This window comes from Lissotriton helveticus, chromosome 12, assembly GCF_964261635.1.
Source record: "Lissotriton helveticus chromosome 12, aLisHel1.1, whole genome shotgun sequence".
Taxonomy (NCBI): domain Eukaryota; kingdom Metazoa; phylum Chordata; class Amphibia; order Caudata; family Salamandridae; genus Lissotriton; species Lissotriton helveticus.
In genome coordinates, this window is record NC_136073.1 from 143,222,838 (window position 1) to 143,238,833 (window position 15,996).

General features: G+C 47.2%; 1 protein-coding gene across 1 annotated transcript in view; it reads right to left on the reverse strand.

Annotated features, from left to right (window-relative positions):
* Positions 1 to 15,996, reverse strand: part of LOC144797585 (hydroperoxide isomerase ALOXE3-like) — a 228,639-nt gene that overhangs the window by 69,364 nt on the left and 143,279 nt on the right. Inside the window, exon 5 of the mRNA XM_078668252.1 lies at positions 8,048 to 8,151. Coding sequence (XP_078524378.1) covers positions 8,048 to 8,151 — 104 coding nt within the window. The remainder of the gene's footprint in view (positions 1 to 8,047; positions 8,152 to 15,996) is intronic.

The following is a 15,996-nucleotide window of genomic DNA, read 5'->3' on the forward strand; positions in this document are numbered from 1 at the left end:
AGGGCATTACTGTAATCAAGCCTTGAAAAGATCAGCCCTTGGATAAGAAGTTTCTTTGAGGGGGGGGAGAAGGGGAAGAACCTTCCGAGCTGAACGAAGAAGGCCAAAACAGATGACCGCCGTTTTTTGGCTTGAGTTCTAAATGAGAGGTCCCGTTCAAGCCAGACCCCTAGGCTCTTGATTTCACTTTTTGGGGAGGGGAGAGCTCCCATACAGACGGGCCAGATGGCATCGGGTAGCAATGTCAGCTTATGCCCCATAAGCATCAGCTCAGTTTTGGAGCCATTCAATTTAAGTGAGGACTTGCTCATCAGGTGTGTATTTCTGAAAGACAGGAGTGAAGGTTTTCAAAGCACTGGTCCAGTTGAGTAAGTGATACGACAAGTTGTGTGTCGTCCGCGTAACTGATTATTTTAACCCCAAATGGAGCAACCACCTCTTCCAATGGGGACATGTATACGTTGAACAGAGTAAGGCTCAATGAGGAGCCCTGCGGAACACCACACTGGAGGGGAATCAATTTGGACCGTGCACTGCCCTCCCAGACTTGAAAAGTCCGGTTGTTGAGAAAAGATGTTAACCAAGCCAGGGCAGTACCTGAGACTCCGATGTTAGATAGGCGCTGGATCAAGATACGGTGGTTAACCGTATCGAAGGCTGCACTTAGATCCAGGAGGTTCAGTACCACTGATCCTCCTGAATCCAAGATGCACCTCGCCTCTTCGATGACTGATATAAGGGCAGTCTCTGTTCCCTGTTCTGGGCGAAAGCCTGTTTGGGACCTACATAGTAGCTCATTGGATTCCAGAAAAAAGGACAGTTGTTGATTGACCATTTTCTCTGCAATCTTGCTGAGCCCCGGTAACAGTGAGATGGGCCTGACATTGGCCAACTCCAAGGGGTCCAGCTGAGGCTTTTTTAGTAGAGCTTTTACAATGGCCCCCTTCCAACTTGGAGGGACAGTGCCTTGGCAGAGGGAAGCATTAATTAGATCAGTGGCAAGAGGGGAGATGGTGGAGATAATGCGTTTGAGAATATACATAGGTGCAGAGTCACTGGGAGAGCCACTTTTCATAGCTTTGTGAAATTCCTCCACAGAGACCATTGCAAAGGAATTTAGCTGAGGGCCGGGCGCGTGGGGTCTGCTACCAAGGTCTAATGTGCAACCAGGTTGCGGCAATGTTTGTAAAATATTTTGAATTTTAGAATTAAAAAAGTCTGCGAGCTGATTGCATTTGGCACCCTGAGATATCTGGGACTGAGGGGGGGTCAGGGACCTTAAGTAGCTCTTTTACAATCTGAAATGATTCTCTAGAGGAGTTGGAGGATGTTTTAATTCTTGCTTCAAAAAATGCGGCCTTGGCATTTTTGAGAGAGACTTTGTAGGCTCTAATCGCGGCACGATAGGTTTCTTTATTATGATTAGCCCAATCCTTCCTCCAGACGCGCTCGAGTTTCTTGCATCCTTTCCTTTGAGCTCAGGGGTGTACCAAGGGGATTTAAAAGCTCTACCCTTTTTGTCAATTCTTTTTCTCGGCAGGACTTGCTCAAGTGATTTATCAAGCCAGCACGGAAGTTTTTGTCGGCTACCACGGGGTCGGGGTCGTGTAGAGGGGCAGACTGTTTAAGTTTACGAGTCCAGTTTTCAAGGGGAGCTTGGACCAGGCTCTCTCCAAAGTTCTCAAAGTCGGGGTTTGAGAAATATCGATGCCGACTTGCCAGGAGAAGAGGACCAGAAAGTGATCAGACCAGGGGAGGGGTACTGGGGAACTGACAAAATGTTGGAGAAAATGGGGTCTAAAAGGTATCCCTTGTTATGTGTGGCATCCATATTAGTAAGTCCCAAGTCATAGGATTTGAGGTCAAGCAGAAGATTAGCAGCTATTTTGTCGTGGGGGTCATTAAGGTGTAGATTAAGGTCTCCCAATACCACGAAGTTAGAGGCAGTAGAGGCAAAGACAGTCACTGTTTCTAGTAGTGCGCTGACAAACTGCCCTGGACAGCCCGGGGGCGGTACACCAGCAGGCCTGATATAGAATTGGTGGGGGAGATTTGTATAGTGAAGTGGGAGCTCTCGCAGTTGGTAATGCCACCGTCCACTGTCCTACAAGTGAGATGGTCTCTATACAGTATAGCTAACCCACCCCCTCTACCAATGGGCCTGTTCTGGGATTGAATAGGAAACCCTGGGGGAGCGCGTTAGCGATATCTGCTTCCGAATTTGGAGATAACCATGTCTCCGTCAGGAACAGTATATCAAGTTGGTGGTCTTGGATCAAAAGATTGATCTCCAAAGAATGTTTGAGCAGTGACCTACAGTTCAATAAGGCCATACGCACGTGGGTAATAGTTGATACTTCATGTTTCTTTCCATGAGAGACCAAATTGCAGAGACTGCAATGAGTATATATGCCATCTGGCCTATGCAGGAACTGACATTTAGGGTTTTTCCTAGGTCTAAGCTGGAGAAGGACCTTACGCGAATAGCTGATGAGATGGCTCGCTGAAATGGGCAGGGTTTCTGGCCCTAGGCCCGGGTGGGCGTGGACGGGCGCAGATGGGCTTGCCTCTGGCGCGCCACCGCCGCACCATCGGCGCGCCCGCTGCGCCCGCCCGCTGCGCGGACGGAGGCTGGTGTTCATTAAGTAGTGCTGGGTTAATTACGCCTGAAGCACTAGTCCGCCAACCTGGACCTCCTCCCAAGATGGCGCCCGTCAGAACTGCGCCCTTGGTTCAACACCGCGACCAGCAGGAGCCCAAATCGTCCCCTGGAAGCAAGGGTGAACCCCTCGGGGAGTCAGCCAAGGTAAGTAGGGAGTGAACAGTGAATTTTAAAAACAACGAGAAAGTTTGCACAGACGGTGCATGCTATTAAGACAGAAGGTAGTACACAGTGCTACAAGTATAGAAAATTATAGCAAGGGTGCCCTGACTCCTGGCTTTTCGCCTCAGGAGCCTCACGCATAGTACTCTTGTCACAATCCTTTTCAACATTTTCAACATTCTTCAGCATCACCCAGGAGTAATTTCAATCTTTTTGAAAACTGGGAGTATATATATAGATACATCTAAAGAAACATCTGCCTATATTATATCCGCAACATATGCATGATATCGTACTATGGTCAAAGTTTAATTCCAACATCCATTATATGTACTCTAAATTTTATATAAAAATAGAACAATGTAATTTTAAAACACCTCATCTTGAAAATATCCACAAATTTCCATGGGCCAAAACTCTGGCAATTTTTTTTTCAGGGGCTAATAAGCATTTCTCAAAATAGAATGCTACTCCTATTTCCAGATATTTGGGGGACTTGTCACATTTTCAGGAGGAAAATTAATTATTTGAAGACTCCTCTTGACAATCTAGACAGATGGGTCTTGTAGGAAGATTTTTCTAAATATGGCCAAGCAAAACCAAGTAGAAGAGCGGATGTTTACACTTCTTATGATATTGAATATAGTTCAAGGAATGTAGACAACTAATCTTTATTTTGTGTTTCCTCTTTGAAGTGTGACTTAGCCTCACCGGATATTGTCACATTTTTACATGTCTATTTGGTTGTTTTTGAAACTGCAGCATCATACACCTTTTACTACACCAATAGATTACAATGACAACTGCCAAGTCAGTGAAAAATATTTTGTACCATGTGGAGCACGATGCTGAAAACGGAAGTGACGCTTTACATACATATTGTTTTATTTAAAGGTATTGAGCAGTGGTTGTTTACAAAATAAAATGTAAACTTTTTTGTAATTTTCTGTAGTGACAGTTGTCCCTCTCTCTCCAAAATCATGTAATCAAGAAAAAATAAACCTAATACAATAATGTAATGAGGTTCCTTTTCATCCATTGCTAGCTTTTCGTTCACATTCCAGCCCATGGGTAGGGTCTCCGCACAGTTCAGCCACTAGTTTTGTTGTAAATGTCATTCACATTCTGGATCAGCCAACCGCACAGCCACTTAGAGTATGAGGTATTATGCAGGGTGATTGAAATGTTGTTACTTTACTTATAAGCGTGCACTGGTGAGTGGAGAACATAAACCAAAGGAGTTCTCTTCTGCAAACACCACATAAGCTCAGCACTCCATGGTGTTGTGTGTAACAAATGTGGTGTGGCTGCAGAAGACAGCACAGCCCTCACAGGATGGGTGATTGCAGCAGATTGAAAACAAAATTCACCTTGAGCCCCATGGTGTTCAATGGGCTCATACCCAAACCAATATGGCCACCGCAATTTCAGTTAAACACACAAGAGGAGATCACAAGCGAGCTACACTGTTTATGTAGCTGTGCATATTGAATGAATTCCTCCAACAGGAGCAAGAGGTTACATTGTAAAGTATGGTACAGTGAGCCGTGTGTGTGGGAACATCATTTGGTGTTTAATAAGGTGGAGGTGAGGACAGAGCCCCGCATATCGACAGTGTGCTTGAGGGCTGGTCAATGGATGCTGCCAGCCAAGTGCATGTCCAAGGCGAGAGGGTGTTGCCTAACGGCCAGAGCTGCCGACTTTGGACCTGAGAGGCTGGTTGATGTCCCTGTCTGCTCAATATCCTGTGATTCTGGAAAAATAATTTAACATCCCTGTGCCTTAATACACTGAATCAGACCTTGTGTAATGTAACTGGTGCTCGCTTAAAGCAGTCCAATGCCCCTGGGTCCCTTAGTGCTATATAACACTGCAGAAAATGCTTATATTTGTCCGAAGCACACACAAACACTGATGCCCTGTACTCGCACAACCTCTAAGGCTATTTTGAGTATAAGCAATACTGTAGGCCAGCTGTTCAGCCTGACCAAAGTACTATCATTTTAATCATGGTTGTTTTCAGATGGACGCCTGTGTGTTACAATCTGCAAATGTAATGGGTTACTCATGTTTATAAATCCCAGTGCTAAAGCAGATTAAACAATGATGTACCTAAGGGTTTCAAGTGCCAAGTTTACTCATTCCTCTGCTATCTCCAATCAAGCACTCAAGTATCATATTAGCTGGAAAAGGAGGCAACAAAGGCAGATTTCAAATGGATAACAAGCCTGCCAGCCAGGTAAGGGGCTAAACATTGAAGCAAGATGGCGGCGGAACGCTGCTGAGATCCATCGTTTCATGGAGCTAACACGTTGTTTTTATTGCATTTTGTGGCCAATCACTATGCCTCTTGTAGCTGTCTCCCATTCCTGTATCTTCTGACGTTCCTATGAGCTGTTGGGAACCTCATGAGACCCTCTCTCACTGCCCTGCTGTTGCAGTGAAAATCTCCTCAAACAAGAGCGGCTGCCATTTTCTCTGCGCGCTGCGCACTGCTCACCTTACAGTTCATCACCTCAGGAATCTTCCCAAATGATCTGGGTGTGTGTTTATTTATTTTTGACAGTCCTTATTATTCCTATTTCGTGTTCCTGGACAAATGGAGACCTTGTGTAGCCCTAAATACTTTAGGAAAAGGTCTGCAATGATCTAGTTATTGTACCAAATATTGTTTGTAGCTGGGAGGGACTATGCTAATTTTACACTGCCCTAATATTTTGACTCCTGGCAAAATATATTGAATACAAGATAAATATGTTCATAGGCACTGTGAAACGGATGTGACACAAAGCTCTATGTTTCTGCAGGATATTTTATGTTCTATTTGTTTTCACAGACTGACACTCATCACTCTTAATGGCTTTGAGGTTCTTGTTCTTCATCCTGTAATAATGGTTTGCATTCCCTATACTGTCACAGTGATTTAATGTCCAGAGCTATAATTTGTTAAGCAGCTTGTCAGATGGTCTTTGTTCCCTTATTTCTTTGCGCCCTTGCAAGCCGGTGGGAACTATTGACTTCCCTATTTTCTATCTTGCTGATATATAGGTGACCAATAGTCAGACAGAGAAGGGCTTCAATTTCCCAGAATATCAGTGTACATCTCTGAAGTCTGTCACTCACCAGCTTAACGGATTTCACTCACCACCTCTTCTTGTTTGGGCAGACTTTGATCCCCTAATAAGTTCACTCAAGATTGGTGCATTTTATTAGAATGGCTAGTGGCTCCCAAATTACAGGTAAGCCATTGTCTCCTGGTGCCAAACCTCGGAGAGCCAAAAATGATTCTCCATCTCCAAACCAGCCTACACATAATTTAATTTTAGACACAATTTTGGATGAGGTGCATGCCCTCAAACCTTTCATGAACGCTGCTAATGAAAAATGACAACAAATTGAAGATCATTGGATTGTTATGGAAGGCAAAATGCTCGATATGGTACAACGTGTAGGCCACCTTCAGTATGCAGCTGCCAAGATCCCATGTTGGAACACGAAAATCCAAAACTTAAAATACACACTGAAAATCTTGAAAAACTCAAGAGAAGAAATAATCTTCGCCTTTGTGGTTTACCTGAAAATATTAAGGCCATAACCTTCTGACCTTCTTGCAAAAAATTCTACCTGATCTTCTAGACCTTCAATTTCAGTTTGGCAGTTCGGGCTCCCATGAAGCACAGGGTAAGACTGATTTGCATATGGCCATATCTGAACTGGGTTGGTGGAGTGAGCTAAAGTATGATGATGGATTAAACCCAGATCAGTTGACTGGGGGTGAGTGCTTGCAATGTTCAACACTCCGTCCATCATCCCCTTTGGTTTCGCTAAGTTCGCCGTAAACTGGCAGGGTATTCCCAGACATGGGTCCCTTGCTCACTTTGCCACTGGATTCAAGATAGCCTGGCTAATGAGGGTTATGAATCCGAAACCGGTCCCAGGATGCTTGTTTCCGGTCCAGGGCAGACATGGCTTGGCAGTTCGGGCTGGACTGTTGCCATGAGGCACAGGGTCAGACTGATTTGCAGCTGGCCATGTCTGAACTGGGGTGGCGGAGTGAGCTAAAGAATGATGATGGATTAAACCCAGATCAGTTGACTGGGGGTGAGTGCTTAACAATGTTCAACACTCCATCCATCATCCCCTTTGGTTTTGCTTAGTTCTCCCTACGTTGGCAAGGTATGCCCATACGTGGGTCCCTTGCTCATTTTGACACTGGAATCAAGCTAGCCTGGATGATGATGGCTGATTAACCAGAACCTAGTCCCAGGATGCTTGTTTCCAGTCCAGGAAAGACATGGCTTGGCAGTTCGGGCTGGACTGTTCCCATCAGGCACAGGGTCAGACTTATTTGGTTATGGCCATGTCTGAACTGGGGTGGCGGAGTGAGCTAAAGAATGATGATGGATTAAACCCAGATCAGTTGACTGGGTGTGAGTGCTTGCAATGTTCAACACTCCGTCCATCATCCCCTTTGGTTTTGCCTTGATTATTTCCATGACCATTCTCCGAAACCGATGTTATTTGATCTTTTTATTGCACTTGCTTTTAAAGTTATACTTTCTTGTTGGAAAGATAATTATAAACTATGTTCATTAACATGGTGGAATCTTATTTGTGATGAACACAGAATATCGACTGTTTCTTCTTCACCGTTATCTCAGAAAATGAAACCTGATTTGTTCTGGTTACCTTTCACTACTTTCTTGACTTTGCACTCATCTCTATCCTAATTTCTATACTTCTCTCTTTTACCTTTTGTTTCTTTTCGTCTTCTTTTTATTATTCCTTTCTCTTTCTCTTTCTTTCTTCTCTCTTTTGTATAAAATATCAAATCGATTATAGTTAGACATGTATTTTGCGCAACGTTTTACCCTTTATTATTGATAGCTTTGTATTTGATGATTAATATTTGCCCATTAATTACTAATGCTCGGTATTTCGATACCTCATTCTCCTGCTATTTGATGACTGTAATCTTTACCTTTCTTTTTGATTCTAAATAAAAAATATTCAACAACAAAAAAAACAAGCCCGTCAGCCAGAACATGTTTCAAAATTCTCTTTGTTTATAATGAAAAACACATCCGGTAGTTAGATCGTTGAAATCCTTAAATTGTAATTGAATAGTGAAGCGCTGGAATGCATACAAGCCTCAGAAATGAGATTGCTTAAGTAAGCTAGACACAAAATGTAAACAACGCCTTGTGAAAGGAAATTTCCTACCTGAAGTAGCAGTTTTATGGTTCCAAAAAACCCTCTTGAGTTCTTCAAATGATTTCCAGGATTCCTGACGACCAAAAAATCCTTCCAGTTTGATTTGCAGTGTTCTAGGAGAAAATGGCTTTACTAAGAACCCTCACATCGTGATAAGTATAATGCAGAATGGTAATTTTTTTTGTACATGGTGCTTAGTGGTTTTTCAAAAAGTGGATTTTTCCAAACATAAATATTATTGCTATTTTGAACATTTGTGGATTGTGACAAAGCTGTACAAATTTAGAGAAGCTTTTAAAAGCCACCATGACAGAATAAAGTAGGAATAATCATATCTGGACTAATCTGTTCTACTGTGCGGAAAGAGTAAGATGAAATGTTTTCCAATGCAAAACTATTTCTAGAACAAAGTCTTATCAAAAAACTGTAAGCTTGGGACAGAGGGTATAAGAGGAGTCAGAAATGGCTACCTAATTTTTTCACTGAAATAATTGCTAATTGCGTGGAACCAGTGGACATAACATCATTTCAGTTCAATGAATCATGAGCCACAAACAACTGTGATTGTGCTTGGAAAGAAAGACAAAGACTTTCTAATAAAGAAGGCCTGTGTTGTTAAGAGTCATAACAGATATGTGAATAGGAGATGGCTCTAGTGGTATTTCTACGTTGGTTGATATGTCAAACTGTTTGCAAGCAAAATTGTCAACTTGTAGATTTGCCAAGTACTGTTGCCTGAATTGACCACTGTTGATAATGGGTGCTTGCTATCCTCTGATCACCCACTAGCTGCCTGTTTGTGAGCATTGCTGTGTGACTCCCATGTTTCGGTGAATGGGCATTTAGTTCAGGTATGACTTTAAGAATAGCGGAAGCAGCCTTAAAGATTGATTTGAAGTATATAGAGTTAAATTACTTAATTTAACACCATCTCTCTGGGCAATTCACTCAATTAAAGGAGACAGGAGGCATGCAGATATAATGCTTGCACATAACATGGACACGTCATAACTATGAATGCTTAAATGGCAAACACTGAAGGGGATCTTAGAGTTATACTGTCAGAATGAGATTAGAAATAAGACCGAATGTTCTTTTCCAGAGTCTTCATCTCATATGGAGTGGATGCAGAGCATGGTTAATTTTAAAATGTGCTCACCAAAATAGCTACCCATTTGTACTATGATTCTAAAAGCAGGATCCATGCTTTCTAAACACTGGTAGTCCATGGCAAGAGCTAGAGTAAAAGATCTTGACATTCTAAAGAAAAACCTTACTTGAGTCATGTATGCTTTAGTTACAAGAGGCCACTCTTGCTGTCTTATAAGAAGCGTAATAGTTATAGCAAGTACGGCTCCCTTTAAAGCACCAACATAAATTGTTCTGAATGTGATAACACTCAGTACTTATGAAGGGGCATGGCTTGCAGGGCCAAGATGGCAGACACACTCTGAAGAGGCTCGGCACACTTACCCCTGTTCTCCGCCTTTAATCCTGGCCAACCTAAGCCATGCACCACCTAGAACTGCCCCATTTCCTTCCTGCTTCTGTCTCCTACTGTGCACCTAATAGCCATGTAGATTGCCCCACAGGAGCAGGTCCCAGAACAAGAACCCAGAGGGGACGTACACCCACATGCCGGCAGGCCTTTGGTAACTGTAGTTGTGGTGCTTGCCAGTGAGGCAGAAACAAACTTACCAGAGGCCCTGGTTGCCCCCCCACTAGCCTGACGGTGTGTCTGATGGGGCGGCCACATCTGAGGCTGCCTCGAACGAGGGTCCGATCGGTACGAACTGTGGCTAGAGTGTTTAGTTGTGACAGGTGAGCCGGAGAGCGCTGGTGCCGCTGCCCTCCTGTCTCCGTACCCTCTCCCCCTGGATGTGTTGCCAGCGGTTAGCCGGGAGCCATATCAGCCCTAGGCATGACTGCGGGGTGAAGCAGAAAGCATTGTAGTGAGTTTTTGTGCACCTGGTCTGGCTTCTGTGCTGCCATTTTCTTCCAGACTCCCAGTTGGGGCTCTGTGCCTGCCAGGCCTTTGGTGAGGGTGCTGCTGGTGCAGTGACTGCGGGTCAGCCTTCGGTGGTCTGTGGAATAAATATTAGGTTTACTGGCCCTGGAACTCTGTAAGCCGCTCTGGGCCCTCACCCTCAATTGCGGACGCTGGTGACTGGGGCATTTTGACCGGGGGACGATCTGAGCACCATCCTACAGGAACGTCCCCACTCACAGGGTTGCTGCTGCAGCAACTTTGGGACCCAGGATGCCGGGGGGGGTGGATCAGACCCAACCTCAAAAGTGCTAAAATGCCAATCTTCCTTGTGGCCCAGCCCAGAGATGACCCACCCTCCCACCTGCATTGTCATGCCAAATTTGCTTGAGCCACAAATAAATAAATAAATATGAAACCCTCATTGGCCTCATTAACCTGGACATGTTTAACCAATCTCAGCACCAGTGGGAGCTAAACCACCTGTGCATTGGTGATTTCTATTGTTCTCACCCTCTGGAGCGCTATGGGAGCTCTTGATAGGTGTCACTGACCCAGCCCTCCTGGAATGCTGATCACATAACACCCGGACATGCCTCCCGGTAGCTGAGGCTGGACTCTTTTCACATCTATAGCCTGGCTGTGCTGCAATTGGATACAGAGCTGATTGCACGCTGGTGTCTGTGACACGTGCCGCCCATAGCCTCTTGTCGGAGTCTAACTACATCATGGCCCACCCGTGGTGCAGGCTGCATTGCAGGGGGCTTGCCAGCAAGGAAGGTAAAATACTGCTGGGCCACCTGAACTGCTGCACTGTGGTTATCTGTAGATACTGACAGATGAGCCTGAGGTCGGGGGACCAAAGGAGGCAGCAGGTACACCCACCGGACCCAGAAGAAGATCCTGTGATTCTCACCGCACTGCTGCTGACCGTCGCCAGACTAGGAATGTTCATGCTGCAGTGCCAATTACCTTAATGGTGCACTCAAGAAGGCACTGTGGTGTGCAGCTTCTACTGCGACCTCCGGTGATCGAACTCTTCTGGAAAATCCCAGGCTGCTCATGCTGCAGTGCCCCTCGCTCTCTAAGGCAAATGAAAGCAGGCCCATACTGGAGGTGAACCCATCATTACTTATCAGCCCTAATGAAGGCAGTAGGGGAACTCCCACTTGCGGTGGCTTTGGCCCCAGGAGAGCAACCCATTTCTATCTGTGGGAGACTCTCGTTAGGCCCCTCCTATCTTTACAATACTACTGCCTACCGCCCGCGCAACGTGGGAAGTGCGAGGGCGGGCGCCGGGCTAAGCCCGGGCAAAGGGCGGGCCATCCGGGGCCGGTGGAGGCCGGGCCGGGCCAGCCCCCTAACATCTTTGCTATGGACTGGGACCAGAGTATAGCTAAGTGAGCTGCTAGATTACTATTGATTTGTAATTTAAGTACTAGTATTTATTTGTTGTTGATTTAGTACAGTGGCTTTGCTCTTTTTTTGCCACCATAAATAGTTTCCTTTAAAATATGAGTAAAACCAGCCGCAAAGAGGGGGCAGGGGTTGGGGGAGTGGGGACACTAGATGCCTATCCCCAACGGTCAGAAACAGCAGTGGCTAAGGCGATAGAGCTTGTAGAAAGGAGGCTTTCAATTGATCCTTTCTGCTTGATTTCAAATCCAGTACCAAATCTAGTAACTGGAGGTAGTTGTGTCTTCCCAGGACCCCAGCAGGTGCAAATCCCCAGCGTCAGATACACACCCGACAAATATTACTTGCTCATCTACAGTGAGCTCCCCAGCTTCCCCTCCTACTACCCGCACTAGGCAGCTGAGGGCTTCGTCAGGTGCTAATGGCAGAGAACTCTCAGGGAAAAGAAAAGTAAACAGTGCTCCCAAAGGAATCAGACAAAATGCCAAACAGGCTAAGAAAAAGAATTCCACACCTGGGTCGGGCACCCATAACGATATAGTAACTAGTCAAGTAATCCCCCTGCCCAACAAGGAGGGAGTAAGTCCACTATTTCAGTACCAGATGTCACTGTGGGGGACCTTACTTCTGAGTTCATTAGACACATGGAGGACAGGCTGAGAGCATTAATTTCTCCTAATATGGAAAAGTTGGACTCAATTTATCGTAGACTTGGTGCTTCAGAAGAGTTCTTACCAAAGGATCAACTCCCTTCCAATGGAATAAAAACTACCAATGAATGACTCAACAGCGTATCCATACCGTCAGAGTGAGGCACCTGCGGCCCCAGTGGCCCCAGTAATTAATATCCTGGCCCCAGCCATAGGTACCAAAGCAGGAGTTAAGCCCGGCCCTAGGGGTCCGGTTGGGAGATTAGATCCTTTGGGCAATGGCCCTTCTAAAGAGGGATTTCTTCATCTTCCCCCAGAGGCATGCCCGTACTCTATTATTCTGGCAAATGTCCCAAAAATCTCTAATGGTGGGGAAGAACACTGGATGGCACTTAATAACAAAGCTCTCCATTTTTTGAATACTAAAACAGTGCTGGGGGATCACCTTTTTAGGAATTGTAAGATGGTGATAAGGGTGGCTTGGGTGGGAAAGACCATGAAAAGTATGGAGGGGGATTGTGTTGTTGTGAGTTTTTCTTCTCCCCAACTGGTGGATCATATCCTCAGACAGGCAGGATCTTTTAGGATCCATAACGATTCTATCAATATTTTATCACTTCGTTTTTTCTACCCCCCCATCCCTGCTGGTGATTTGAATAGGAGAGAGACTTATTATCAGGCAGTCCCCCTTATTAATCCTGTACCACTGAGCAACAGATTTGAGGTCTTTAGTTCACTTGACAGCAATGATTGACTTCAAGGCGCTCAAGCTCAGGAACAGTGGGGAGCTAGCACTGCTAATTCACACCAAGGGGTCGATTCCGATTCGGGAAAAAAACCGTCCGTACGATTTGTATCCGGAGCCCTCTCCGTACGAATCATACCCATCTGTCCGAGTCGCGAAGTACGATCTGTATTCTGTGAATCCGTCCGAATCGTCGCGATCTGTACGTATTGCAAGGCTGAAACCATGAACCGTACGACTCGTACACATACCGTACGACTCGTACACATGCCGTACGACCCGACGAGTACGATCCGGACCGGGGTATGAGGACGCGATTCGTACGGTCCACGTCAGGTAAGGGCGAGTCGTACGGAAAAGCACACAAACACATACACACCGTACGGTCCGTACCCCCCATAATCGCAGGGGTACGCACCACACCCCTGCGATCATGGGGTGTACGAGCCATACCCCCATTGTACGATCGGTGTACGAGCCGTACACCGATCGTACAATGGGAGTACGGCTCGTACACCGATCGTACAATGGGGGTACGGCTCGTACACAGATCATACAATGGGGATACGGCTCGTACACCGATCGTTCATGGGGTACGGCTCGTACACCGATTGTACAATGGGGGTACGGCTTGTACACCGATCGTACAATGGGAGTACGGCTCGTACACCGATCATACAATGGGGGTACGGCTCGTACACCGATCGTACAATGGGGGTACGGCTCGTACACCGATCGTTCATGGGGTACGGGTTGTACACCGATCGTACAATGGGGGTTCGGCTCGTACACCGATCGTACAATGGGGTACAGCTCGTACACCGATCTTTGTACACCCCATGATCGCAGGGGTACGGTGCGTACCCCTGTGATTACGGGGGGTACGCGCCGTACCCGGGGGGGCGTTCCATACCTGTTTCGGCATGAACTCTGCTTTTATGGCTGTTTTCAGCTCCCGTAGAAAAAGGGTCGTACGGTGCGTACCCGACACGTATCGTACTTGCTGGGTCGTAAAAACCAGCCGCGAACCGTACAGATGTCGCGTACAGCGGGTTCCGAGGGACAATCGTACGGAGATTAGAGTCGTACGGTGTCTTGTACGACTCGTACGGAGTACGGCTCCTGGTACGAATTGTACTTCGTCGTACGTACGGGACGTTTACAGGTACGATTCGTACGGGGAAAAAACGCTCCGTATGATGATTCGGAGGGCTTTTTACCGGATCGGAATCGACCCCATAGTGGGTTTACATATAGTTCTTGAATTGCAAGGAGACAATATTCCTGCTCTGGGAGTCAGTCCAACATTTAGTAGTATTTCCGATGTCAATGTTAATAGCTTATCCCAAGAGCTTATACAAAGGGGGCAAAATGATATCGGAGGGCCAATTGAAGGAGGGTCCCTTAGCCCATATCTCTGGTTTCATGGAATGTGGCTGGGCTTAGCAGCAAAGTAACATCACTGGACTGGCTGTCTTTTATAAACAGTCAGGATTTAATTCTTTTAGAGGAAACTTGGTTGAATGCACCCGAGTTCAGACCCGGTTTTCTTAATTTTCACGTCCCTGCTGTCCCTAGCTCCGAGGGCGATCAAAGGGGGGCCTTTTAATATGGGCTAAACAAGATAGCCGATATATTATCAATCAATCAATCAATCAATCAATCAAAGCATTTATATAGCGCACTACTCACCCGGAGGGTCTCAAGGCGCTGGGGTGAGGGGGTCCGCTAGTGCTCGAACAGCCAGGTCTTGAGCTGCTTCCTGAAGGCGAGGTGGTCTTGGGTCAGGCGGAGGTGGGTCAGAAGGGAGTTCCAAGTCTTGGCGGCCAGGTAGGAGAAGGACCTTCCTCCTGTGGTGGCTCTTCGGATGCGGGGGACGGCGGCGAGGGTGTGGCTGGTCGATCGGAGCTGGCGTTTGGGAGCGTAGAAGTTGAGGCGGCTGTTGAGGTATCCTGGGCCTTGGTTGTGTAGGGCTTTTTGTGCTTGGGTGAGGAGCCGGAAGGTGATTCTCTTGTTGACCGGGAGCCAGTGCAGGTCTCTCAGGTGTCCGGAGATGTGGCTGCGGCGTTGGATGTCCAGGATGAGTTGTGCTGAGGTGTTCTGGATCCGCTGGAGTCTCTTCTGGAGTTTGGCGGTGGTTCCGGCGTAGAGGGAGTTGCCGTAGTCCAGACGGCTGGTGACGAGGGCCTGGGTGACCGTCTTCCTGGTCTCGGTGGGGATCCATCGGAAGATCTTACGTAGCATGCGCAGGATGTTGAAGCACGACGAGGAGACGGCGTTGACTTGTCTGGTCATGGAGAGGGAGGAGTCCAGGATGAAGCCCAGGTTGCGTGCGTGGTCTGTGGGTTTGGGTGCGCTGCCCAGGGCGGGGGGCCACCAGGAGTGGTCCCAGGCGGAGGGTGAAGATCCCAGGATGAGGACTTCCGTCTTGTCCGAGTTCAGTTTCAGGCGACTGTTCATCATCCACTTGGCAACGTCTGTCATCCCTTCGTGTAGGTTGGCTCTGGCGGTGGCGGGGTCGTTGGTGAGGGAGAGGATCAGCTGGGTGTCATCGGCGTAGGAGATGATGTTGAGGTTGTGCTGGCGTGCGATGGCTGCGAGGGGGCTTATGTAGACGTTGAAGAGTGTTGGGCTGAGCGAGGAGCCTTGAGGAACGCCGCAGATGACTTCGGTGGCCTCCGATCTGAACGGGGGGAGGCGGACTCTCTGTGTCCTTCCGGCGAGGAAGGAGATGATCCACTCCAGTGCCTTCTCCTGGATTCCGACGTTGCTGAGGCGCTGTACTAGGGTACGGTGGCAGACAGTGTCGAAGGCCGGGGAGAGGTCCAGGAGGATGAGGGCCGCTGTTTCTCCGTTGTCGCGCAGGGCTCGGATGTCATCGGTAGCTGCGATCAGGGCGGTCTCGGTGCTGTGGTTGGCCCGGAAGCCAGACTGCGAGAGGTCGAGGGAGCCGTTCGTCTCGAGGAAGGCGGCCAGTTGCTTGTTGACGGTCTTCTCGATGACTTTTGCTGGAAACGGGAGCAGCGAGATGGGGCGGTAGTTCTTGAGGTCGGTAGGGTCGGCTGATGGCTTCTTAAGTAGGGCGCTGAGTTTGGCGTGCTTCCAGCTCTCCGGGAAGGTAGTGGTGTCGAAGGAGGTGTTGATGATGTCCCGCAGGTGG